The sequence below is a fragment of the Aptenodytes patagonicus genome, chromosome 20 (genome assembly GCF_965638725.1).
Source record: "Aptenodytes patagonicus chromosome 20, bAptPat1.pri.cur, whole genome shotgun sequence".
Classification (NCBI taxonomy): domain Eukaryota; kingdom Metazoa; phylum Chordata; class Aves; order Sphenisciformes; family Spheniscidae; genus Aptenodytes; species Aptenodytes patagonicus.
This window is the reverse complement of record NC_134968.1, coordinates 566706-591795: the sequence shown is the minus strand read 5'-3', so window position 1 is coordinate 591795 and position 25090 is coordinate 566706. Positions and strand designations below refer to the sequence as shown.

At 44.6% G+C, this 25090-nt stretch overlaps 1 protein-coding gene across 7 annotated transcripts in view; it reads left to right on the top strand.

Moving 5' to 3' along the window:
- The window catches only part of ATP6V0A1 (ATPase H+ transporting V0 subunit a1), a 30756-nt gene extending 7577 nt beyond the window's left edge, over positions 1 to 23179 (top strand). For 2 of the 7 annotated variants that reach the window (XM_076356719.1, XM_076356717.1), the window contains exons 7-23: positions 69 to 195; positions 1526 to 1608; positions 2199 to 2292; positions 3648 to 3860; positions 4574 to 4724; positions 4951 to 5090; positions 5911 to 6068; positions 6527 to 6617; positions 7437 to 7555; positions 7877 to 8093; positions 8717 to 8824; positions 9574 to 9648; positions 12081 to 12188; positions 12841 to 12858; positions 14687 to 14804; positions 15278 to 15449; positions 21424 to 23179. In XM_076356719.1, coding sequence (XP_076212834.1) covers positions 69 to 195; positions 1526 to 1608; positions 2199 to 2292; positions 3648 to 3860; positions 4574 to 4724; positions 4951 to 5090; positions 5911 to 6068; positions 6527 to 6617; positions 7437 to 7555; positions 7877 to 8093; positions 8717 to 8824; positions 9574 to 9648; positions 12081 to 12188; positions 12841 to 12858; positions 14687 to 14804; positions 15278 to 15449; positions 21424 to 21517 — 2086 coding nt within the window. In that variant the 3' untranslated portion in view covers positions 21518 to 23179. The remainder of the gene's footprint in view (positions 1 to 68; positions 196 to 1525; positions 1609 to 2198; positions 2293 to 3647; positions 3861 to 4573; positions 4725 to 4950; positions 5091 to 5910; positions 6069 to 6526; positions 6618 to 7436; positions 7556 to 7876; positions 8094 to 8716; positions 8825 to 9573; positions 9649 to 12080; positions 12189 to 12840; positions 12859 to 14686; positions 14805 to 15277; positions 15450 to 21423) is intronic. The other 5 variants (XM_076356722.1, XM_076356720.1, XM_076356723.1 and 2 more) reach the window with 3 other exon arrangements.
- Positions 23180 to 25090: the final 1911 nt, after the last annotated feature.

The following is a 25090-nucleotide window of genomic DNA, read 5'->3' as shown; positions in this document are numbered from 1 at the left end:
AGTGTTTTGGGCGTTAGGCTATGTATTCTTTTAGGTGCAGAATGACATTTATGCTGTCCCCTTTACAGGTTTGTGGCTGGTGTGATCAACCGTGAGCGAATCCCCATGTTTGAGCGCATGCTGTGGCGAGTGTGCCGAGGGAACGTATTCCTGCGTCAAGCAGAAATTGAAAACCCCCTGGAGGATCCTGTAACGGTAAAAGGAACTATTGTTTACAGCAGCCCAAGTCTCAGATGTGTAAAAGGATTTTCTTATAGATCTAAGTCTTTATCCCTTAATGAGCTCCGTGCAGTCAAACGTTTGTGTTGTGTCCCTTCACAGTACCTACGTGCAGCCTCTGAGGCTTTAGTGACAAATGTTTTCCCGTTTTATTAAAACAAAAATAGCAGGATGGATGGTGAATGCTGTTGAAAGGGGGGGAAAACAACTCAAAATTTGGACTGCAGCAGGGCACAGTTGCTTCCCTGGCACAAACTATAAGTGCAACTCCTGTATGCAATTCTGAATAAGTAGTGATCCTCCTTGAAAGAGGCTCTTTTGGACATTAGCAGCATAACATCTGTAGCTCATTCACTCTGAACTTGGACCTTTCGTTTTTCTTAATTTGCTAACCAATAATTTAAACACCCACCTGAGAATTTTTGGCTTTATTACAAATATAAATAGTAAATGTTGTGATTGGGCCTGTTTTTACATTCAGTGTCCTCTTTGCTCAAATCAACAGACAATGCCCAAACTTCGGGAACTCTTGCTCTTAAGCAGTAAAAAGAAAAGCTGTATGTAGGCTGCACTGGAACAAAGACAAAAGAGTTGAAACTCGGTAACTGCCTCTTTGTTTCTCCTGTAAGGCTGACTTGTTCTCTTGTCCCACTGACTGCTGGTAGTTGACCTGCTGAATTATCTGTCTACTAGGAGAGACTTTGTTCTTATTGTGCAACACTTCCTTAAATTGAGGTTACACCTAATGTAATTATTCTTGAAACATTACGTTAAAATTTCCTAAGTAAGGTAGAACAATAACTTGTCAACAAATGCAGGAAAGGGGACCTGGCTACCAGCATGAAAACAGCTGTGCAAAGAATGTGCCGCTGGCCTCCCTGGAGAGTCAAAGTTGTTAAAGTCTGCTTCATCTTATTTTCATTCACTCTTTAGCTTTTTGCTTGATTGTGTAGGTGAGCTGACTGCAGTTAAGTGCTGATAAATATTTCATTGCATCTCTCTTCTTTTGGAGATCTTCCCAGGTTTTCCTGTTTATTGTATTACATAGAATAGATAATAGATAATCTAGAACATTTTGCTTCAGTAAACACAAGTACAGTAGGGGTATTCTATATGAGGCTAAGAAAATTGCTTTCCTTGTGACCGTTTCAGTGTCGTTAAGGTACATTTTTGACTTGCTGTGCAGATATGAGCTCTATATGTACAGATTCAGAGGAAGGAAAAGTAGGACTCTGTTGTAATTTGCTATAATGCTAATTTCTGTAGATAGCTGAGCTATTACAGTGTACTCTTTCTTCTCTTCTAGGGGGATTATGTGCACAAGTCTGTGTTTATCATCTTTTTCCAAGGTGACCAGCTGAAGAACAGAGTCAAGAAGATATGTGAAGGGTATGAAAGTCTTACAGCTGGGCAGCTCTCTCAAATATGTGAAACACATTGACATGAGTTAATATCAATGTTTTTCAAATCCTTATTTCACAATGACTGCAGGAGTACATGTTTTGATAAAACATATCATAAGTAGCTGAAACGTATTTTGCAGTCAAACTAGCCACTCCCCAAGCTCGTAATGCTCAAAGCAGATGACTACTTTGCTAGAGAATGCCTGAAAACAGGGGAGTTCAAGTGTTGAACTCTCGGACAGACCTAGTGGGATGTCAGCGGGTGATATTCTCACAGGGAGGACCAACAGTGACTGCTTCTAGCAGCAGCTGCATTGGCATGATAGGAGCACCCTGAACTGGGATGGCTAATCAACTTCGTGACAGTGCCTTTGAGACACTGTCAGTACAGGGAACAGAGGATTTTCTCCCACTTCCATTTTCTTAAGCATTCAGTTTCCATTTTGGCAGTCTCTGCTGATCAGAAACTTCTCTTAAGGTGCTTGTTGCTTTATTTCTGTGTTCAGCCATCTATTTCCCTGACTTGGTTTATCTTCTTTCCATCTTTGTTACTAAGGTGGCTTGCATGTCTTTCAGATTCCGTGCCTCCCTCTACCCCTGCCCAGAAACACCGCAGGAGCGGAAGGAAATGGCTTCTGGTGTCAATACCAGAATTGATGATCTTCAGATGGTAAAATAACTGGGGTCAATGCCCTTTTTTCTTTAATAATATAGTTGAAAACATCTTTGGATCCTATCAAAACAGGAGAATTTTTGGCCCTATTAGATGGCCATATTTTCAGCTCCAGGTAGCTTGAGACCAGCAGCTCATCAGTGCAAGAAAGGTGTTTGGAGACTGTCTGCTCAGTTTTCTTTGTCAGGGTTTAGGATGGTGGAGTGGTTTCCTCTTTCTGGAGGGCTAAGCAGTTAATTATATACATGTAAGTACAGCATCGATAGAGAACATCATGCCAGGGAGCAGAGACGAATATGCATGTGTAAGGAGATACCATGTTTTCCAACTCTGAAAGCATGCTTGTATAATTGCCTGCTTCATCTGCAAGAACTTTGAAAACACTTAAACTTATTTCCAAGTTGAGATAACAATGCTAACTTTAACTTAGCTATTTTTTTTTCTACCTTCATATTTTCACATTGGGCTGTCCTGAAGAGCTTCTGCTTTACAACTAATCTCTTGTGCAGCAGCCTGAGTGTTGGTAAAAAGTAATCAGCACACAAATCTACTGGGTGCCAGCTGTGAAACATTTGATGCTTGCTTCAAGGAAGAAAGGCAGTATGTTACATGCAGAAAAAATTAAGGGATTTGAGACAAAAAATAAGAAAAGGTTCAGAAACTAAAAAGGAAAAACGGTTGAATTTGGACTGCTTATTTGATACAGAAACTGTCTCAAGCTGGGAGTTGTGTAGTACAGCTGTTTAGCAATTTTAAAGTAGAGAAGAACTCAGAAGCAATTTAACTAGTAGGATTCAAAGCTGCGTGTGCCCTGTGTCCTCCCTTTCCCTTGAGTCTAAGACTTTCCAGTCTGGAAGTCTGACTTGGCATGAGTTAGATATGTTCCAGCTGGAAAACACCCTCAGTAGAAAACACTTTCTCCTTTTCCCTTCAGTAAAAAAGTCTTTCATTGTAATCTTTGTGTGTTTTCTTAAGGCAATGTACACCTCACTTGTAGAACTCTTCTCTGCTCTTTTAACCTGGGTGGAGGAAAAAATGTTCTCTGTGATCTCTGAACAGTTCGTGGTTTGAAATATCCACTGACCTTGGAGTTGGAGAAGGAAAGTAGTCAAAAAGTATCCCTGGAAAGAAGCCTTAAAACCTTTTAGCAGAACTAATTAATATGGAGACTAAAGCATATATTGCAGGCATGTGGCAGTCTTGTGCATGGGATGGGGGAGAGGGCTCATCCATCCGTCCTCTGGTGGGTAAGGCTTGTCTTGTTGGTTAGCCCGATTTCACTGTGCACTTCTGTATGCTTTGAGTTTTGGTCAATGATTTTGCCTCATCTTTATCCTACTTCTCTTTGAAAGGTGCTGAACCAAACAGAGGATCATCGCCAAAGGGTTTTGCAGGCAGCTGCTAAAAATATCCGTGTCTGGTTCATCAAAGTACGCAAGATGAAGGCCATCTACCATACCCTGAATCTGTGCAATATCGATGTGACACAGAAGTGCTTGATTGCTGAAGTCTGGTGTCCTGTTGCTGACCTTGATTCTATCCAGTTTGCTCTCAGGAGAGGCACTGTGAGTAACTGCTGTCCTGCTCCTGTCTGCTGCTGTTCAAGCAGACTAGCGACTGTCAGCAAACACAGCATGGATTAATTGATTTTTCCAAACTGCGAGTCTCTGAAAACCATCCCTTCGGGCTGTTTGAATGAGTCCTCACAGAGGGCAGTTTATTTAACATGCAGGAACCATGGCTTATAGATAAACTGTAACAAATACATTGTGTAAAGCTTTAAGTTCAGGAAAGTGCTGTAATGGTAAGGCATTTTCCTGTGTTTGAGTCCTTTGGTACATTTAGTTGTACAGAGCTGGCTGTGCTTTGTAGTCCTGCTGTTTGGATATATAGTGAAACTTATTGAAAGGAGCTATCCAGGACATTAGCAAGCTCGCCATCTGCTCAGATAGACAGATAACAGAGTTGGGTGTCTTGAAGTCCTTTCATTTGCTGTTTTAAAAAAAACAAACTCTTGCATGAGTTTTCTTGTCTGTCCTAATCAGACAATGTTCATCCGTACTGCAAGTGCTTCTCCTCCTGCTATACAAAGTGGAGAGCAGTGGAAACTTGGCAACCTTCCTCAGCTGCTCGAGTATATTTCTCATCATGCAAGCACACTAGAAAAATGCAAGCTTGTAGTTTTCCAAATGCTAACGAGAAAGTGGTGTTGTACTCTGTCCTCCAGTGCTCTGAGGGTGGGTTTTCTAATCTTTTTTTTTTTTTTTTTTTTAAACAGGAGCACAGTGGATCCACTGTCCCATCTATTTTAAACAGGATGCAAACCAATCAGACCCCACCAACATACAACAAAACTAACAAGTTTACTTCTGGCTTTCAAAACATTGTTGATGCTTATGGCATTGGAACATACCGGGAAATAAATCCAGGTAAAATCATACTTATAAAAGTCCAAGACATCTATCTCAATTTTTTAGTCATGGTGTTTCTCTGTATTGTCTGTCCTGTGTGAAAATTTCTACTAGAGTACTTAACACCTTTCAGAAGCAGAGGAGAACCTTGGGAATTATATTGCTAAATTGCATAAATTATACTGTGGTAAATCTGGGCTTACTCAAATACAGTGCCCTAGGAGTGTTATCTTTTCTCTTACAGCACCATATACGATCATTACCTTCCCGTTTCTGTTTGCTGTGATGTTTGGAGATTTTGGCCATGGAATCCTGATGACTCTGATTGCTGTCTGGATGGTGCTCAGGGAAAGTCGTATTCTGTCACAGAAGAGTGACAATGAGGTACAGTGCGGGTCATGCTGAGCTTTGCATTTAAAACAGAGTTGCAGCTTGGTTTACTCACATCCTTCCCCCCTTGAGTTGAGAATGCCCATTTCTCCTTACATTTGAAATTTGTGAAGCACACAGACAGAGTGAGAAGCTTGTAGACCACAGACAGAGTAGCATCATTTCATAATAGTAGTGAGTTCCTTTAGTTTTCCTTTCAGATGTTTATAGGAAATTATGACTTTTAGTTGTTTGAAGGAAATTGTTTATCAAGTGTAGTAGGTAAGCTGTTGTAAACAAATCACCCAAAACTTGGCTGGATCATAAAGGGGTTCAGTCACTGCAAAACTCTTAATTTCTGTACGTGTATATCGTATCTTCAAGATTTTTCCTATTTGCTGATCTAGGTGGGTTTTGCTTGCTCAGGGCTTAGGTTGACAGGAGGTGAACCAGAGGTAAGATACACTGACAGAGCATGGAGAAAGCTGAACAGGGTCTGCACTGCCTAGTTCCAAACTAATGCTGCCAGCTGGGGGCTTGCAACAGTGCGTGGAGTGCGATTTATCCTCTTCAGCTAATCTCAGATTCTCTGTGGACAGTCACGCTGCCTGTTTATCCTCTGTATTCAGTTTCTGTTCTGCAGTGCTATCTCTTGCACCCTTAATCCCTGCCATGGGGAAATAGAGACATTGGGCTTTTAGTCCGTATGGCCGATATTGTTTGTCCTGCAACTAACTGATTTTACTGTTTCGTCTTTATGAGAGACCTTCCTTGTTCTCATGGACTTTATTTGTTCCTTTTTGGGTTTTTTTGTTTTTTGTGGTTTTTTTACTAGATGTTCAACATGATTTTTAGTGGTCGATACATCATTCTGCTGATGGGACTATTCTCCACTTACACAGGCCTCATCTACAATGACTGCTTCTCCAAGTCTCTTAATATGTTCGGTTCATCATGGAGTGTCCGACCGATGTTCTCAAAAGGCAATTGGTCGTGAGTAAATAGTTGGTAACTAGATAAAGAGTGACAGTGATAAGCAGTTGGCTTATCTTTCCCCATTGTCCTCCCAACTCAGGAAAACAAAAACTTCTGAACTCAGGCTCAAGTAGAATTGGAAGAGGGGTGTAAATGTCATATCTATCAAGTTTCAAACCAGCTTCTTTTTTTTTTTTCTCCAGAAAACTTGTAAAGATGCTGTTTAGCACCTTTCTCCTCATAGACATAGTAAGATTCCTGTCCCCTGCATCTTTCTTCCTTGTGACACTGAGTAACAGGTCACGAGACACATTTATTATTCATTCGGAAAATCCCTAGGACCACGCAGAAGCCTTAAAGTTCTCTCAATGTGAGATATTCCTTGCTCTCACAAGGGAAGAATGTTGTTAGTTTTTACAGAAAGAGGACAGCGTTGCTTGTGTTAATGTTTGTATAATCTACCTATACCCAAACAGAGATGCCTTGCTTGAGAATACTCCTCTGCTTCAGCTGAACCCTGCTATTCCAGGGGTGTTCGGTGGACCCTACCCCTTTGGCATTGACCCGGTAAGAGCTTTTCCTTCCTTTGCTGTCCTTTAAGAACATCCTCTGTGTCAACAGAAAGAAAAGTGCCTGTCCAGTTCACTGTGAAAGGTTTCCACGCCCCAGCCATTCCCTTAGCAAACTCTTTATCAATGTTGGAAATACTCCTGAACGATAAAATTAATTCAGTTCCTATTGAGATGCTAGATTCAGGATAGAGAGACTTCTTGTCAGGTCCATTAAAGGCTTCTTTCTCGCCCTTTCTAACCTGCAGCGTTTTAATCAAATCTGGTTAGACTTGCAAATCGCTTTATGAAGTTACTTTTTTACCTGGGGGAAAGTTATCTCTTTTTTCAGTCAGTCTTGGAAATGTAAGATTCCAAGTAATCCTGTCATTTTGTATCTGCCTACATCAATAACACTGCTCCTCACGCTGCTTAGAATATTTGATACGAAACTTGCGTGTGTTCCACATGAAAGAGGAAGTGCAGAAAATGAAAACTATGTGTAATTGTTCATTTAAATGGATAATCATATTTTTTTTCTGTCAAGGATACAGCCACCTTTTTCCTGCAACTTTTGCCTACCATAAAAACAAGCAAGGTTTGATTCCTGCTCTGATGGTGGGATCAGTTGCTGTAAGACAGTGTTCCTAGCAGAAAAGGTTGTCTGCTCATTTCCCCAAAAGATACCCGTGTGACAAACACATCTTCAAAAAAACCCTACTCTTACAGCCTAATACTTCCTGGATGGTTAATACTGTTTAGTTCAAAGTGAACATTTTCATTCTCCTCTGTTTTTCTTTTACTCAGTGTTTGGCTGACTCAGTGTTGTTTTTCACAGATTTGGAATATTGCCAGCAATAAGCTGGCCTTCCTCAATTCGTTTAAAATGAAAATGTCTGTGATTCTTGGCATTATCCACATGCTCTTTGGTGTCACATTGAGTCTTCTTAACCATATGTAAGCGCTTTGCTCTGTTTTTCTTGGTGCGGGTGGGGGGGAACTTCTTTGGGTGTAATGTGTGTATTAGTTTAAGATGCAGGAGCCTGTCAAGACTTTAACTTCTGATTGAAGGGTGCAATACAGTTGTTTCTGTCTGCGTATGTAGAACTATGCACGTCAAGTAGTTACAGTGTTTAAGTCCCAGCTATTGTTGAAATGCTGAGCCCCTACAGTTTTGTTCCAAAGATGCTCTTCACATTCTCATTAAAAGTTTCTGCCCTACATCTGCCTAATGCTAACCAAATGTAATTTTAAACTCCCCTTTTTTTTTTTCTGTAGCTATTTTAAGAAGCCACTGAACATATACCTTGGATTCATTCCAGAAATTATTTTCATGTCATCGCTGTTTGGATACCTTGTTATTCTCATTTTCTACAAGTGGACAGCCTACGATGCTCACACGTCAAAGGATGCACCAAGCCTTTTAATACATTTTATCAACATGTTTCTGTTCTCCTACAGTGATACCAGTAATAAGATGCTTTATAAAGGGCAGGTGCGTGTTCTTGCTAGAATAGGATCAGAGATGCTTCATGATATTAGTCTTTTATTGACCTTATAATAATTGTGAAATCAAGTGTGAAACTATTTTTCTCTGTGATAGAGGAAATGTGGCATCATTTCCAAAGCCTGACACTATGTAATGTTGAAGAAGGAAGGAACGATCCCTATACCGGGAATTTATATCAGTCTGAACCTAAGTCAACTGTGGCTCCAGAACATTTGGATCCAGACTAATACTGGAAAGCAATAAGGAATATTGTCCTGCATCTGCAGTGTGGTGCCTCTAAGCTTAGCTAAGACACTAATGCCTAATGCCATTTCATCCCAGCACTATCAGACGTCTGCCAAACTGTCATTCCCTGCAGAATCTTTCGGATTTTTCCTTAATCTAAACCCGTATCAGCCTTACATGCTGTGTACAGTCAGATGGTGCAGCTGCAAGCAGCCATTAAGTACAGCACATCTTGCTATTCCAGAAAGAGAGAGAGAGAGTGAAGCATCCACGTACTCTGGGAATTCAGTCATTCAGTGTTGCATAAGACCTCTTGCTAGGTTTCTTGTGTGTGTTTGAGTGTGGACTGCCACTAAATCATCTGAGACTTGTTTCTTTTACAGCAAGGGCTCCAGTGTTTCCTAGTGGTGGTGGCGTTACTGTGTGTGCCATGGATGCTGGTAGCTAAACCCCTGGTCCTTCGCCATCAGTATTTGAGGAGAAAGCACTTGGTGGGTGACTACCTCTTATATTTTCAATATGAAAACTAATTACGGTTGAAAAGCTATGTTCTCCATCTTGATCTTGGATACGTAGGTTCACACTGCATTGTGACCTGTAAAACGTTTTTGCATATTCCTAGGCATAAAGGTGGGTTTTACTGGAGACAAAGTATTGCCTGCCTGCTTCTCAGATCTGGATCCAGCATCAAATCTGCTTTTAAAAACCCTGTATATTGGTAATGATAAAAACAATGTATCTGGCTTGGTCTTTGTCAGCTGGTTTAGGAACGCTGTCTTACTAGTTGCTGGATGCACTTCTGTGCCTTCGCTAGGCTGACAATGTAAAAGCAGAGGTGTAAGCTTGATTGGCTGGCAGGCTTATCAGCCATCTTTTTTTACCATCCAAACTGCTTTAACAATAACAATTAAAAGGAGAAAAAAAAAAAAAAAAAGACTTACGCAGTCATTTTGTGAGAGGTTGTCTTCTGGGGTACTCTCTAGGTTTCCAACTGTACTGTAAAGTATCTTTATATAAAATGCAGGAACCTGGCACACGTGCACTGAGGATACTTGAAAATTCTCCCTGCATGTATGGCAGACAGCTTTTAGGATGTTAAGTGAGTCAAAGATCAGTTCAGTTAAAGACACTCCCTCTCCCTTCTCTGACCATCTTTCATCCTCCCATGTCCCCTCCATTCGTCTCCCTTTCTCTTTTTGTTTTCTTCCTCCTCCCTTTCTTTTCTTCCATTCACTATCAGGAAGGGCAACCCGTGGAGGCCCAAGTCAGCACAGTCCCGAACGAGCAGGCACTAGAGGCAGCAGCGGCTGCAACAGTGAGTGGATTTAAAAATCACCTGATGGATTTAAAGATGGGAGTTGGCTTTCTATCTAATTATCAAGAGAGCATGGAATGTATCTGAATTTCATAAGGGAATGACAACTGCACCTTTAGGGTGAAAAACACTTTCTCTTGGAAAGAGCAAAGTTCAGCAAAATTGATACATTCTGGAAGAACTACCAGGCTGAAGGATAATAGTTATGTGTGCACAGAATGCAGAGACACTTCTTTGCAGGAGTGCTCCTGAAATCAAAACCTGCAGAGCAGCACAAGAATACCTTGCTACCACATCCCCCCAGGTTAAGTTCCCCTTTTTTCCTTTTCTTGCGTATTTGTTTAAGATAGATTAGGATTCTTCTCAGTGAAGCATTTCTGTTTGCATTAGGTGTTCCCAAACATCATGTTTATGTGATGGCCTCCCAACAACTTCATTTCAGTAATTACTGGATTTTTGACACCTGTACCCTTGTTGATGACAGACGTGAAACTATTATAAAATGGTTGTGCACAAATAAGCCTCTCAGTAGTGGTTTTTTCTACTTATTTGTGTCTAAACCTATAGACGGCCCTTTACTGCTAAAGCTTTTCTGGCTTTTGTCCCTTCCCCAGTACTGCATATTTCAACTTGTTTTTAGTTGTGAATGCTGCCTAACTAGGAAGCTTAGATCTCACAAACTATGTGAAGCGCATTGTGCACTTCCACGCGTCAAAGGCACTTTGAGGCACTTTTTGGCTGTTGGCCAGTGTTTCTATCATGACATTTTAAATAGCCTCACGGAAATGTCAGAAATTAAAATGGATCTTTTGTGCATAATCCATCCAGCATATTAAGTGCATCTCAATACAAGAAGCTGTGAGGGAAGGTCTTTGTATGAGGTGTGGTTAGAAGTATAAAGTAAACAATTAGAGCTTTTGGAGCCGTGTTTGGATTGGATAGTTTACAGAGAACAGATACAAGTCAAGTGCGAGGGAAAAGCTGCAAAAATGCAAATTCACATAGGCTAGAAATACATAAATAGAATACCGATACTAGTCATCGGTAACTTGTAATGTTTCAGAGATGCTGAAAATCCTAGTAAAAGCATTGTCTTACTTACAGATGGGGGGGTGGGGGGGTGTGTCATTTTATTTCTATTTTCAGAGCATAAACGTCTACCCAATTTGTTTTTAGAAAACTCACAAAATTTTTAATTCACATCTGGCATTTGGGGCAAATTTATAGTTCAGCCTGAAATAAAAGCAGGCTTCTAAGAACAAATGAGTTAAAAGAACATCGAGCAGCCATTCCCCTGGTACGCCAGAGCGATGCGCTGTGAAAGCGGACAGGTCATGGGATCATAAGCCTCCTTGGTTTGCATAGTCATCCCGAAACTTCTGAAGTCTTAGCCCATTCACATTCCATGTCATAGATGACCCCAGTCCAGTGCTAAAGCTGAACGCAAGGCTTTTCTTTCCATTTGTGGCATTTCAGTTTGCCTCTCTAGATGGGTCAGACTCACAGGTCTTAATTTATAGTCCCTCAGACCAGTCACAAGCATTTTCTGTCTTTGGAGCATCTGGAGGGAGATAGAAATCCTGCTGTACAGTGCTCAGAGCTGCTTGCTGAACAGAAATCCAAAGATAGTGATGCGCAAGTTACACCTTCGTTGTCCAATATGCATTTACGATGCATAAAAGCTCTAACTGAAGATGATCAACAGGTTTACGCATCCGTTCTTGGTGGTAGGACAGTATGGAGGAGGAAGCCTGCCATAAATCAAATGTTAACTGTGCAATGATTAGAGTTGTCAAATGAGAGGAACTCCTGACTCTATCAAAGTTTCAACTCAGTTTGTAGATTATTCTTTTTTGTTTGGAGTGCAATGGAGGGTCAGATGTTGAATGTCAAAACAAATGTCTATAAAAGGGACTGTTTGCACAACGTAGAATTTCCAAGTAAGGGAAAGTCTGATTTCCCACCTGTGGTTTGTATGCCTAATGCTGGTGGGGAGCAAGTGTGTGTATGTATATTTGTGTCAGTCCATTCTGCTTTGAGTTGCCACTATGTGACTTGTTCCATTTACAACAGCAGTGGTGTTTCAGTGCTTGTCCAACAGCTGCTGGGCAAAACGTTGGTCTGTTGCACGTCAGTGCCAGCAAATGTCCTCCTGAGATGTGCCTTTTATTTTACTTAGGGTTGCAATTACTTTGTAGAAATGTATCAATTATTCATTCAGACAGACTTTTTTTTCCCAGCCCTAGCAGGAATCAGCATCTTTCCCATCCAAGCTGGGAAATAGAATTGTACAGCTGGCTTAACCTGGGCCTTAATACTTAATATTTTGTTTTCTTCTGTGAACTGCTGCTGCACGTGGAGTCGTAAGAAACATGTGCTTTTGCAGTAAAACACAAACAACACTTCGGTCTTTCTTTTTCTGTATGTGTTAGGGAACGCACAACTTTGGTGGCATCCGGGTGGGCAATGGACCAACTGAGGAGGATGCCGAGATCATTCAACATGACCAGTTATCTACCCATTCCGAGGAGGGGGAAGAGGTAAGCACCTGACCATCCTTGCTTTCAGGGCAACGCACTTGGTAGCAGAACGTGCTAGCGTTTTGACTGCCTTTACTGATTTCTAAGCTGTTTAAAACTAAATAGCAACGTTTTCGGTGAAGTGTTTTCATAGTCTGTATGAAAACTGCTATCTCTTGGTCATTCCCAAGACTCCAGAAGAAGCAGTGTAATTTGCATATAAAGGGAAATGTGGCTCTGTGTCCCCATTAAAAAGAACCATCATCTTACGGGCCACACAGTGAGAGTTGCACAGTACTCCCAGATGGCATATGCAGCTTACGCTCTGGCTGAAGTGCAGTGCATTTGTGCTACCTTGCTTCTGCAGTGTCAGCCAAAATCCTAGGGCTGTATTTCTGCAGCAGTGAAATCTTGCTTATATATTAATTTTGACTGTTGGGGGTAATATTAATTGCTTTGCCTTACCTCTGGTAGAGAAGAAAAAGGAGTCGATCTCACGTAGTTTGGGAGTATTCTGATGCCTCTTAACAATTCTCCAGTGGTATCTTGCCTCTGTAGTGCACGTGATGTGTTACTGCTCTACTGTGTCATGTTTAGGAGGGAAGTATTGAATGTGTTCGTGATTAATGTTGTGATCGAGACACCGCACTAAACGTAAACTTATGTTTTCAAGCCTACAGAGGATGAGGTGGTAAGACTACAGCCAGCTTTGCGTTCATGTGTATCTGGACCATTTCCCATTGGTGTAAAACACATGCTGAATTAAACATGTTATGTCATGACATCTTGTTTTCCAAAAGACTTAGCTATTTACATGTTACAGGCCATTTTTAATTCTTCATGCGTACATGCCCATTAACAGACCTTTAATTACTTCATCTATACAGCTTGTTTGTCTTATCCCCTGTCTGCAGATCTTTCTTAGTTTACCTGGAAAGCTATTAAGCTGGAAGTCTGAAACGGAGAAGTTTTTGCTTTTAAACTTCATTTGCCTTATGTTGTGTCTTTGGTAATTCTGCACTGCAACAAACTGTTCAAAGATATTTTTTCCCAAACTATCTGCCATTTTAAGGGCGATGCTGATTGTTGCCAGTCAGCGAATACGGCAAAACCAGTCCAGTTTGATACAGTTCAACAGCTTACCTAACCAGTATCTTTCTGTAAAAGAGAAGCTCTGTTCTGAGAAACTGCTCATTCATAAACACTTGTAACAAGTATGAGTATTAAAGAAATGGTTTTTTAGGAATACTCATGCAGGACTGGTTGTAGGTTTCAGCGCTATCAGGTAACCGATTTTATTACCAAAAAAATATAAACGCCATGAAATTAGAGTAGCTTCACAGTAATGATGCTGTTGTAAAGTGGTTTTGCTTAGACATCTATTATGCATAGGTCCACCTAGAATTGAGGGCGGCGCAGAAACAGCGTGCTGGTGTACCTGTTAATTCTATACATCGCTAAACCTGTGAAAAATGTGTAAAACTACAAATACTGTGCCATAGCGATCCTGCTGATTCTCCCACTCCCTAGCATAGTGGTAACTCTCTCCAGCAGTTGCACATGGCTGTAAATTGTCATTGTTTAAATATTTATCACATTCCATTTACTGCACACTGACTTGCAATGTGTATTGGGAGGTGGTACTGTTCACTGGGGCGGGCTTTATTAAAGAACTTTGCAGTCCACATTCTGTGGAGAAAGAATGAGACTTTTGACAGCTAATTAACTTAATTGTTTGAAATATTTATTGCCCTGGATATACTAGGGGAGAAATAAGAATATAAATAGATTTCTGTGCATGCTTAGAGCATTAGTCACTTGAAGTATTTAAAACATCACGTTCACTTAACTTAAATATGAGCAGTTTCTGAAGCATGGATTAAATCCAAAATGGAAGGAATGCTTTCCCAAGCTGCAAAATAAGAAACTGTCCTACATGGCAGGCTTCCTTATAAGTTCTTCTTTTATTATTTCAAAAAATTACCAAGACACAGAGACTTTGCCAATGAATGGTGCACAGATGTGGCTTTCTCAAGATTGCTTTGTGCATTATTTTTGCTTTCAAAAAGGGCAAGTTCGCATCTTGCAAAATGTTCTTGTTGGTCCTGTAGCAAAGGTACATACGCAGTATCGACTGGAATACTGTCTTCTTTTTCATAGAGGTACATGCAATTTACCAGTGAATTCATATGAATACCATGTTGTTGCTGAACAGTCTTTTCCTGGCAAAGTCCATGGCTGAATTTGAAATATCTTACTTTCATATGATAGAATGTGAAAACAATAATATTCGAGCTGCAGCAGTGAACTGTTGTTCTACAAAACCTAGCAAGACAAGAGAATTCATTTTTCCTTTATAAAACTGACATGCTAAACCAGGAGAAGACAGTATCAGTGTCCAACTTCAAACAAAATGTCCTTGGTAATAGTACCAGGTAGTGTGCTCGTTTTCCCCATCAACCAACCCTTGCTGCTTGCGAGGCTCGCAGCTCTCTTAATTTTCTGTGCTCTCTTTGCAGTTTGACTTTGGCGATACTGTGGTGTACCAGGCTATCCACACCATTGAATATTGCCTGGGGTGCATTTCAAACACTGCATCCTACTTGAGGCTCTGGGCTCTCAGCTTAGCCCATGCACGTGAGTATTCCTTATGGAATGGAGGTTTGGATCCGTGTGTCTGATCACCCTGGGCGGGCAGTAGGTGAAAGGCAGGAATGCAAGTAGCCTCCCCGGAGCTCAGCTGTCAAGCTCTGCCGGAGAAGGACAGAGCTGTGTGTGCATTAGCTGGGACTAATTAAGTCTAAACACCAGTGTCTACTTGCATAGCACTCTGCTAAAAGCTGTCCGGATCTAGAATGGAGGGATGGAATTGAAAGCACTGAATAAAGCAAAGAGCTGCTGAGCAAGGACTCTGCCCTGCACTGTGCAACAGTTGGAGGCAATGTCCTGATGTACTTGGCTGCAAAAGCTGTTGCCCCTCTTAAGTTTCCCACCTCATTGTAGTGGGAGTTTGCTTAACTTTAGTTTTTGCTTTATAAGTAAACTGTAACAACCTTCCATTCCTGCTGAATGTTCTGAAATGAGCCCTATTCTCCCCTTTCTCCTGGCAGAGCTCTCGGAGGTGCTCTGGACCATGGTGATCCACATTGGCCTCAGCGTGAGGAGTCTGGGTGGAGGCTTTGGCCTCTTCTTCATATTTGCTGCTTTCGCTACCCTGACAGTAGCAATTCTCCTGGTCATGGAGGGGCTGTCTGCTTTTCTCCATGCTCTTCGCTTGCACTGGTGAGTTACTGGAACATGCAGAAACTTCAAAGCTCTTCATAGCAAGAAAATTGATGTCACCTGGACTATGCAGAAATGCCATCTTCTAGAAAATTGTATTGACTGTTACACAGGAAAGCTAAGGCTATAAAATCGGGGTAGTGGATAATGCTGAACCACAATCAGCCTGGAGTACCACAAATCTACTTAAACGTCTAAATGTCCTACAGCAGATGTGCTCTGACCACAGAAAGTCTCTAAAAGGGTCAGAGATTTCAGTCTTGTTTCTAGTGATACACCACTCTCTCCTGATTGTATGTGTAAACGTTGTTGAGCAATTGTGGAGAGTAACTGACCTCTGCTTAAAAATAAGTTAGACTAAAGCTTTGTGAACAGTGGGATGGCAAGGCTGTACTAGATAGATGAGCGTGCTTGTGGCTTTCAGTAGGACTTTTTTGTTCTATCCCATGGTCTGTTGCCTGGTTCTAATGTTAGTTCTCCTTAGTGTGCAATAGCTACTGACTGCATTTTCCTTCATGTGGTCTTGCTCATCTTCTTAAGACCTTGCATTGAGCTTTGCCTGTCTGCCCTTTGGGGTGCTGTGGAATAGTAGCCGTTTCTTGCTGGTCTTGCTTATCGGCTAATGCTTTTGTAGCCCCTTTCCTGTGATTCTTAAGCTCCTGTGTATGCAGACAGCCAGTAAACAAGAAGGAATTACTCACTAGAGTGCTCATCGCTTTCTCTGCACCCAAGTATGGAAAGTGTTCAAGAGCTTTCTCTAATCCGTATTTAAGAGCGCTCGTTGTTCCACTTCAGATTCTCTGGTTAGTGCACTGCGGTGGGATCAAAGGAGCAACGTGGGAATGGGTTTTGCTCGCCTAGGGTTCTCTTCAGCCTAAAGCATAGGAGAGTATATCTATACCTCTCCTCTGGACAGTTCTGGTTGCTGCCATCTCTTAAGGTAGTTTCTTTCCTGGTAGGTCAGGAGAAGAAAGTGAAGTCCCATGAAGTTCACAAGGAATATTCTGTCTTGCTTAAATGAGAGGAAGATGTTGAAAGCACTTTTTAAAAGTAGTTCTGTAAGTGAAAAAGGAAGCCAGTGCCTTCAAAAAAAAAAAAAAGTAAGAAAGAAAATCAGCCTTTTTGCACTTTTCCCCTGCTTCTGGGGAAGGAAAACTTAGTCCTTTTGCCCTCTCTGTTGGCAGCCTGTGGGGTGCAGTCCAGAGTGTCCCAGAGTGCCTGGGTCTTTGTAGCTCAAGTGAGTTGAGCTTCACCCAGGGATTCAGAGGTGTAGCCATCTTGTGCCGAGGGAGCCCGTGGGGGGGCCACTGCTGAAAATGGCTGCTGGACGGTGCTTCTGTTTTTCCTGGCATCCAGCCTAGAAATCTTCATACCAGTCACTTGAGAACTTCTTGCTGACTGGCTGGTGTTTCCTCATCCTGCTGTCACTGTACTACGCCATTGCATCAGTGTGAAAAAAGGAGCTCTGCAAACCCTGCCTGGCATTATTGCTAGCAGCCCAAGAAGAGCAGAGAGTAAGCAGTACTCTAACTCCATATGTGGCGTTTCTGATCAGCAATTGCTTGTGAATTAGTGGATTTTCAAAGTCTTGCTTCTTTGGACTGCAGTGCTGTGTGGTACATTTCTGAACAATAGCCGATGAACAGTTCCGAACGCCTTTTCTTCTTGGCAGGCTCTGTGTTTTCTTTTTTACCCAAAGGGATGGGCTAAGATAAGAAAGCATGTTTTTCTGGAGATACCTGTCTTGTGTTAATAACCACAAACTGCACTTACGGATACCACTCACAGAGCACCTGGAACAAGTGTGAACTGGAGGCTGTAGTCCAGCCAAGAGGTGGCTTTTCACATTGCAAGGCTATCTCTAAAGGGTGATTTAAAAAATTGTCTGGAAATGTGTCAAGGGGAGATGCATGTCACTGAAATGGCAAGCAAACAGAGAAACCCAGCTGAGCAATAGCAGTGGATCACTGGTGCCGTGCAGACCGGTGCAGGGCACTTGCTGGGGAGCTGCGGAACTGAAGCTCTTACTGAAGTCATATTTTCCCTAAACATATGTTTCAAAGTTGTAAAACTTTAATATATGTTCTCTAAGGGAAAATCCATTCAAGCTTAGGGCCTGAAAAGCAAGTTTAAGGCAATATTTCAGGCTGCAAGTAATCTGCTGAAATTATTTTGGGTTGGTTGGATTTTTGTTATCACAGTGGAGAGGAAAGCACCTGTAGTTGTTCAAAAGAACATACTGTTAACATTCCTTTTTGCTTCTGAATGCGAAATCAGGATGTTTCCAATGGTAGGTGTTCCCTTTTTAGAAGGGGGGGGGGGGGGTGGTGTCAGATACAGCTGTCCTGGGAGGAGCAGATGGGATTTTCTGGCTGTGGAAGAAGAGTCACCTATCAGGAATTCTGAAGGTGTGGGTGGTTCAGCCTTCCTGGAAAGGAGGAGGAATTTAGCATGTGTCTTACTGGTGGGGAAAAAGAAGCACAGATTGTTCCATGTGCTCTGCCTATCAGTCCCAAATGAGGAAGATTTGTTTCATGCTTTTTCAGAAAGTATGCATTCTTTCAGCAGGCTGGGTTTTTCTGGGGTGGAGGAAGCACTCTGAGTGCTGCCAAGATTGCAGGCATGCATATCGGAGGTCTGCTGGAGCTCAGTAGCTGTCTGAGCTATACCCCACGTTGTGCTGTTAACTCCTTTTACTGTAACATCACTGTTCTGAAATATTTTACCTTTCTATTTGCTTTTCAGTAATGTAGTTTGACATTTGACATTCATCTAAACATTTGACATGAATGTTTAGATTAGCTTACCTTTTTTTAAGCTAGTCAGCTCTTCTAATGTGAGCAAACATAGACTTTGCCCAAAAGGAGAAGCTTGTAACTGGATTCAAAGTAGGGTCCCAACATCATGGGTTGATGCAGGAATTATGGTTTCAGTGGAGCTGTTTTCCTGCATAAACCAGTATTTTAGGCTCAGTTTTAGGCCTGATTTGGAACTGGAAGCTACTCTCCCTAGAATATGTCCCAAGACCAGGCCATAGCTGGAAAGAATGGATAGCAGTAGGCATAATACAAAGCAAATCAGGTTAATTCAGAGCAGAAAAGAGTGGGATTTGTATTGCTTTGTAGGAGAGAGGTTGGTGCTAAATGAGCATCGTGATGTAGGGGGTTCAGTTCCAGAGTTTGGAGCAGCCAAACCACCTTGTTCAGACTTGGCTGTGGTTACCCAAGTGTGTCTCTCAGCCAGCCTCCCACCCCTCAGTCCATGTCCATCGGTGTGGAGAGCATGGGTCCTGGCCGTGCGTGAGTATAGGTTTGGCAAACACGGAGAACTGTGTTCATCTGCTCTTGCTAAAGGTTTCAGTCTGTTCCCTCCCTCAGGTGTAGCATCAGCAGCTTCCCTGGCAGGTGTGTGCACTTCATCGTGGCCATACTTGAGACAGACATAAATGTGATTTTTCTTTATCATGGGTTGCCTGAGCTGTTTGCCACTGGTCCATAAACATCCCCAGAATGAGCTCAGCCCCTTGGAGGCAGTGAAACGGATCCAAAGCATTGCTCTCAGCCATGCAGCGTTAGGGGCAGCTGAAGGCAAGGAGCTCGCCCAATGTCTGTTTTGTTCTGAATGGCAAAGTTGGAGAGTGCTCTGGGTCTGTGCAGGGACACCAAAATAGATTTCAAACACAACAAATGTGGCAACCTCAAACAACTGTGCGGAATAAATAAAAAGCAGTAATTATGCGGTGCTTTGTGGACGGCTGTTCTCAGCTGTGAGAATGGACAGGCAGACCCTCCTCTGCCCAGGCAGAGCTCCTGGCCCGCTGCCACCCAAGGGGGTCTGCTGCTCTCCGAGAGGTGTGGGTGTGCTGGAGTTGCATCCCGCTCACAATCCAGCGAGCGGCAGCGGGAGTGGTGAAGCCCAGCTCCCCACCCGCTTGCCAGAACTTTATTTTTCTCTGTAAAGCTCATAAGCCAGAGCTTGTCTTTAACGCAACCATAAAAGCATGCTACTGCTCTAAAAGGCAGCCTGCTGTAAGTGCAGGACAGAATGACCCACGGTGCGGCATATGAAACTGCTGGCCTTTTTGGGAAAGAGTAACTACAACAATCTCTATGCAAACATCCCATTGCTTTCTGACTGTAAGGTGTGCTGTAGGCTACCCTCTTCGAGGTGTGCACTGAATCACAGCCGACCCCAGGCATTGGCACACGCCTTTAAGAACACAAATACCAAGTAGGAATTTGCACTTATACTAAATGAAAGTTAGGGTTCCTGTTCAACAACTGTCTCTGCAGTTGCTTCCCACGGGACTGTGAGCTGCCTAGTTTTCCAGGCCGTGTGGGTACTCTGACTCTGTTGGGTTGGAAAATCCACACTGACTACAGTCCAACAAACACTTAAGCTAATTATTAATACAAAAAAGCTGAAGAGTGGGTTTTCTTTAATGCTGACTGCCAGAAAGCTTCCTAGTCTGTTTATTTACAGTGCAGTGCTAACTGTCTAGTAAATTCTTTCGCAGAACTTCATCACTGATGAGAGAGACAGTGCAAAGTTTAGTAATAGAGCAGGTACACATGACAGCCAGTGATCCTGGAAACAGCAGTGTCTCCCACCAAAAAAGGACCTTGGATTATGGGTGTTCCTGTAGACAATTGCAGAAAAAACACACAGAACATTTAAGCCATGATATTTGGCTAAGTAAACTTTTTCACTAGTTCTCTAACCTTGCAACAGCCTCTCCTCGAGCTTCAGGCATCCAGTTGTGGCCAGTTGTAACTGAGTGTGTCCAAAAGGAGCTTTTAGATGTCAGGGCCAGCTGGAACAGTTAATCATCAGGGCTAAAATTTCATTTACAGTGGGTTCTGTGTGACTCAGATACCCAATCCTCTGCCTCTTATTTCCCTTTGCTTACAGAATAGTTACTTAGTCACAGGATACTTAACAGAGATTATCAGGGTTCCTGAAAAACTGGAGCATGTTGGCAAGAAGCCCTTCCTCCCACACGGAAAATCCTGCTCATCCTAGGGATTCCTCTGCAGGGAAGTCTGCCTATCTGCATGAACAGGCAGCAGAAGATACGAGCAGAAAGCTGTTTTTCTGAAAATTTCCCTCCTGAGCTCTCTTGGGAAATCACTTTTTGCCAGCTGAAATGCCAGCAGCTTTGGAGTTTACCATGATTTCTGATTCGGGAAAAATTAAAGTCTGCCTTTTTGTGCTTCATAAAAATACTTCTCCTGAATTGTGTTAAATTGCTCTACAATTTGCTGTCACTTGATTCCTACAGGGACTTTGGTTTTTTTTAGTGGACCACGCAATGGAAAGTGTTTCTCATGAGGCTCATGAAACACTGTGCTTGTTTTTACTGTGAATCATGAGATTATTTTTTTTCTTTCCCTATTTGGCTGTTGCTGACCATGGGACAGTTCTCTAGAATAATTCTTTTTTTTAAACTGAGTTTATTAGGGGAAGCAGGCAAACAAGGCTAAGTTAATGTTCAGCTGGAGACAACAGGCACATCTCTAGCTCAGCAGAAGTAGTCACGTGGGGATAAACCAAATGTGCTTAAGTAAATAAACAGAAGTAGCTGATGGAGGAAGTCTCAGCACAGCATCACATGATTGAGGTTTGTTCTAACTAAAATGTGAACTTTACTAGTGAGATCTTACAGGTAATACTGTGTGGTCCTAGGTGCTTCTCAGTGATATCGCAGTTAGGGAGTTCATCCTATTTTTGTTGCCCTTTCATTGCCCGTGGAGGTGGGATCGAAGTACCTGGACAATGCTCCTCCACTCCAGAAACATCAAACAAAAATGTGGGGTTTGTGCCAACAGATACGCTGCATTGTCATACCACTTTTTCTCTTTAAAGCCTTGTATGATTATTAACTATAAAAATATTTTTAATGGAGTTCTTGCTAATTGCTAACTCGTATCTGAGAGCTGCCTTTTTAATGAATACACGCTCTTCCCTCTTGCAGGATTGAGTTCCAGAACAAGTTCTACACTGGCACTGGATTCAAGTTTCTCCCTTTCTCCTTTGATACCATCCGTGAGGGGAGGTTTGACGATTAAAGATCCCTCCGCTCGAGCAGTGTTAAACGCCGTGTGTTTATGGCCAACCCTCTCCCGTGTGTCTGAGTTGCATGTAATCCTCCCATAGTGAAAATAACTTATTGCAGCACCCTCAAGTGTTACCATGGCGTTTCAAAGCCAAGAGCTTTGACATTCTCGGGTAATGAGTGACACTGGATCAAAGAAACTTTTCGTTCCTTAAGTTTACCACTGAAGATACTAAGTGCATGAAGTGTCTGAGTTTGGTGTGTAATAGTGTACTTCTCGTGTTGTGAATTCCCTGGCAGGCTTATCAGGGCAGTATGAGAGAAATGCAGCTATGGCTGAGTGGGCATACAAGCACATGGAGAAAAGGCGTAACAACTTCAGCTTGCACAAAGCTTGCTGCCCGGGAAGAGGGGTTTTTTTAAGAAACTTTTACATGTGGATCCTATGTCTCTGCCTCTGATTAAACAAATTATGAGCAGCGGGCAGTTGACAATCCAGGGCGTGCTTTCTCCTACCTCCAGGGCTTCCACATGTGCCATGTTTTAATCTGACAAAAACAATGTCTCATCCCGTGCAGGGATTCAGCTCTTTGAACTCTGGCTGGGGCTTGAGGAGCCAATATGAAGGGGTAGGACTTGGCCTCAGCTAAGTGTATGGTGGCTCTCTGTTTGCTCTAGTGATGGGGAAACACCTTGTCCTCACAAGAAAGGCTGTTCCTTTCCTCCATGGAGAAGAGATGCTCCTTTAACTGTGCACCTGCATGCTCGTATCCCAGGCAAAGCCCTAAGTCCAGCAGCAAAGGCCCCTTCCACCTCTTGTTTCTGGAGGCAGTGGTGAGAACAGGGGGCTCAGGCACAGGGGCTTGACTGCCCTGCTGTGGCCTGGGGTGAGACGGAGGAGGGATGAGCTGCAGTGCAGACTGTCATCTCAGGTACTGACCACTGGCAGTGGAACTTCTTGGGTTTCTTGTTTAAAACAAAGCCCTGAAGCTGTAGAGTCCTAGAGGCACATCCAGATAATGCCCGTGTAGACGTGGCATCACTGGAGGCAGCTTTTGCAAAGGTGGAGGTCCCAGTGACATATGTTGTCATGTATGCTCAGGGTCTGAGGAGCCCTTTAAGGGAGAACAGAGGCTGAGCCTTGCCAAAGTAGTCCCGTGGCAGTGGAGTCTCAGTGGTATTTCCCCATGGTAGCTGTTGCTTTTTCTCCTGTGTAAGATGTGAATAATTTCTTGCCCTCTTCAGCTCAGTGTAGCTGTAGGAGCAGTGTGGGGGGGTGTTAGTGCTGTGTGTAACTGTCGTGTTTAGTTGTCACAGTGGATCTGAAGTATTTGGGTATGAACGGATTAGAACGATAATGAGAATCATTGTAACCTGGAATTGAAGAGGAAATGCCACACAGCGCAGGGCTGTTTAAAATTACGTGGGAAAGGTGTGTGTGCACTGCATGCTGCAACGGGTGTGTCCATGGAGCACGGGGATCCTTGTGCTGCGTGTGGGCAGCTTTTGGGTAATCACTGTCTTTACAGGTAGACGTGGCTGTTTACAATGGTGTTTGCAGAATGAAAGACAAAGTCAAAACTTGTTTGCAGGTGGAGCAGTGACAGCAGTCCTGCTGCCCAGGCGAAATGCATTGCTGACAGTCACTGTATAAATTAAACTAACTGCACGACAAGCGGTGTGGCCTCTTTTCTGCTTCCCCCGTGCTCTCCGAAGGGTGCTCCCAGGCAGCCCCTCTCCCCTGTCTGACGCTGGGCAGAGCCCTGAAAGCCGCCTGGGGGGAGCTGGGGCCTTTAGCTTTCCTGCCCTGGGATCCTGTCACCTTGATGGCCAGTACGATGGGGTGGGCAGAGCTGGTTTCTAAAACGAGACCAGCGTGACCATGCCTCGGCTGAAATGTCTCTGTGCTTATCAAGCCCCGGCTGACATACTGAGCGAAGGCCGGACGGGGCCAAGCAGGGGCCGTTTTGTCCTGGAGCCTTCTGCCTGCCCAGATAAACCCATTAACTGAGTGAAACGAGCGGTTATGCAGGAAGAAAATCTAAGGCTTGATTAAACCTAGGTGTTGTGCATGTCCTTTCACGGAGACTGGGGCAAACACGCTCTGCCTGCTCAGGGCTGTTGCCCTGCTCCCGGCCCCCCCGAGCTGCAGGGCGTCCCCCTGCAGGGACCTGCTCCCCACCTGGGAGGGACAGATGGGTTTACTCAGGCCTTTCCTGCAGGGCCTGGAGCTGCCTGCGGGGGGGTTTCCACATGTGCAGGAGGAGCGGAAGGGAGGTTTCTGTGGGGTTTTGGCGATTGTGTTTTTGAGGTTGTTCCCGCCTGGTGTGTTTCCTGTCTCCTAATGTCTCTGGGAGGGTGAGGAGCTGGTCTGTGCTGCCCCTGCAGCCAGAGGATGCCTGCCCCTTGTCCTCCCGCACCCCTTAGATGAGGAGATGGATCCCCCACTGCTGCCGGTGCCAGCTGTGTCCAGGGGATGGTCTCCCCTTTCACCCGTTCCCCTGCTCTCTTGCACCACTCCCGTGTGCAATCACAATATTTCTGCCCGTTTCCATGGCTGTGCTTGGCTGCTTTCACAGCTCTGTGGACACACCGGCGGCCCTTGCTGCTGGCTGGCAGGGCAGGAGCCCCCGGCCCCCTCTGCGGGCTGTGCCGGGGAGGTGGGGGGGAGCCTCAGCCCTGCTGTGGAGCAGCCCTGAGCTCGTCCTTCCCTTCTGCACCAAAGGAGGTGGCATGGCTGTCCCTCACAGCCAGGTTCTGCCCTGGGAAGTGCCCACGAAGCACTCCTGAAGCCAAGAGAGACCCTGCACAACCTGGGCAAGCCCCTGCCCGTGCTCCCTGGAGGGGTTCACGTTTGTGTCCCCCCAGCAGCTCTGTGCAGAGGACCAGCTGTGCTGCACGACCTCTCCCAGCAGCCATTGCTCGCCATTTCCCTGGCTGGGGCCCCGCTGGTGCCCGCTCTGCCTGCTCTGGCACTGCCCTGTGCCCCCGCTGCAGCAGGCAGCACGGCCTGCCCTGCCCATACGGTATCTGCCTTCGCTGATGGAGGGCGAGCGCAGGGCCTGTCTGCCGGGGCAGCCCTGCTGCACCCACGCTGGGGCCCGAGGGTGCAAAACAGCTGCTGGGTGCGATGGCCGCGGGTGTGCGATGGGGTTGGGGCGCAGCCTCCCCTGGGGGTTCCTCCCCCGACTCCCCGGGGGTCTGCGCCCACTCGCCTCCTCCGGCAGCAAGGGCTGGGCCCCTCGAGGCGCGGAGCGCCCACCTGCCTGCACCCTGCCTGCGCCCCGGGGCGAGGGCTCGGGCCGGGTCTCGGGCTGCTCCGGACGCTGCTGGGGGCTGCCGGGCCTCTCCCCCGCCCCAGGGAACCGGCTGCGGCCCCGAGAGCCCGGCGGGGCCCCCGCTGCCCGGTCTCGCAGCGCCCCCTCCAGGCCGGAGCGGCCCCGGCCCGGGAGCTGCGAGGGACCGGCGGGGCTGGGCCGGCCCCGGTGGGCGCAGCCCCGGGAGCGGCCCCGCGGCCCCGGAGCGGGTCTCGGTCGATCCCGGGAGCCCGGAGCCGGGCAGCGCCGCTCCCCCGGGCTGGCCGATG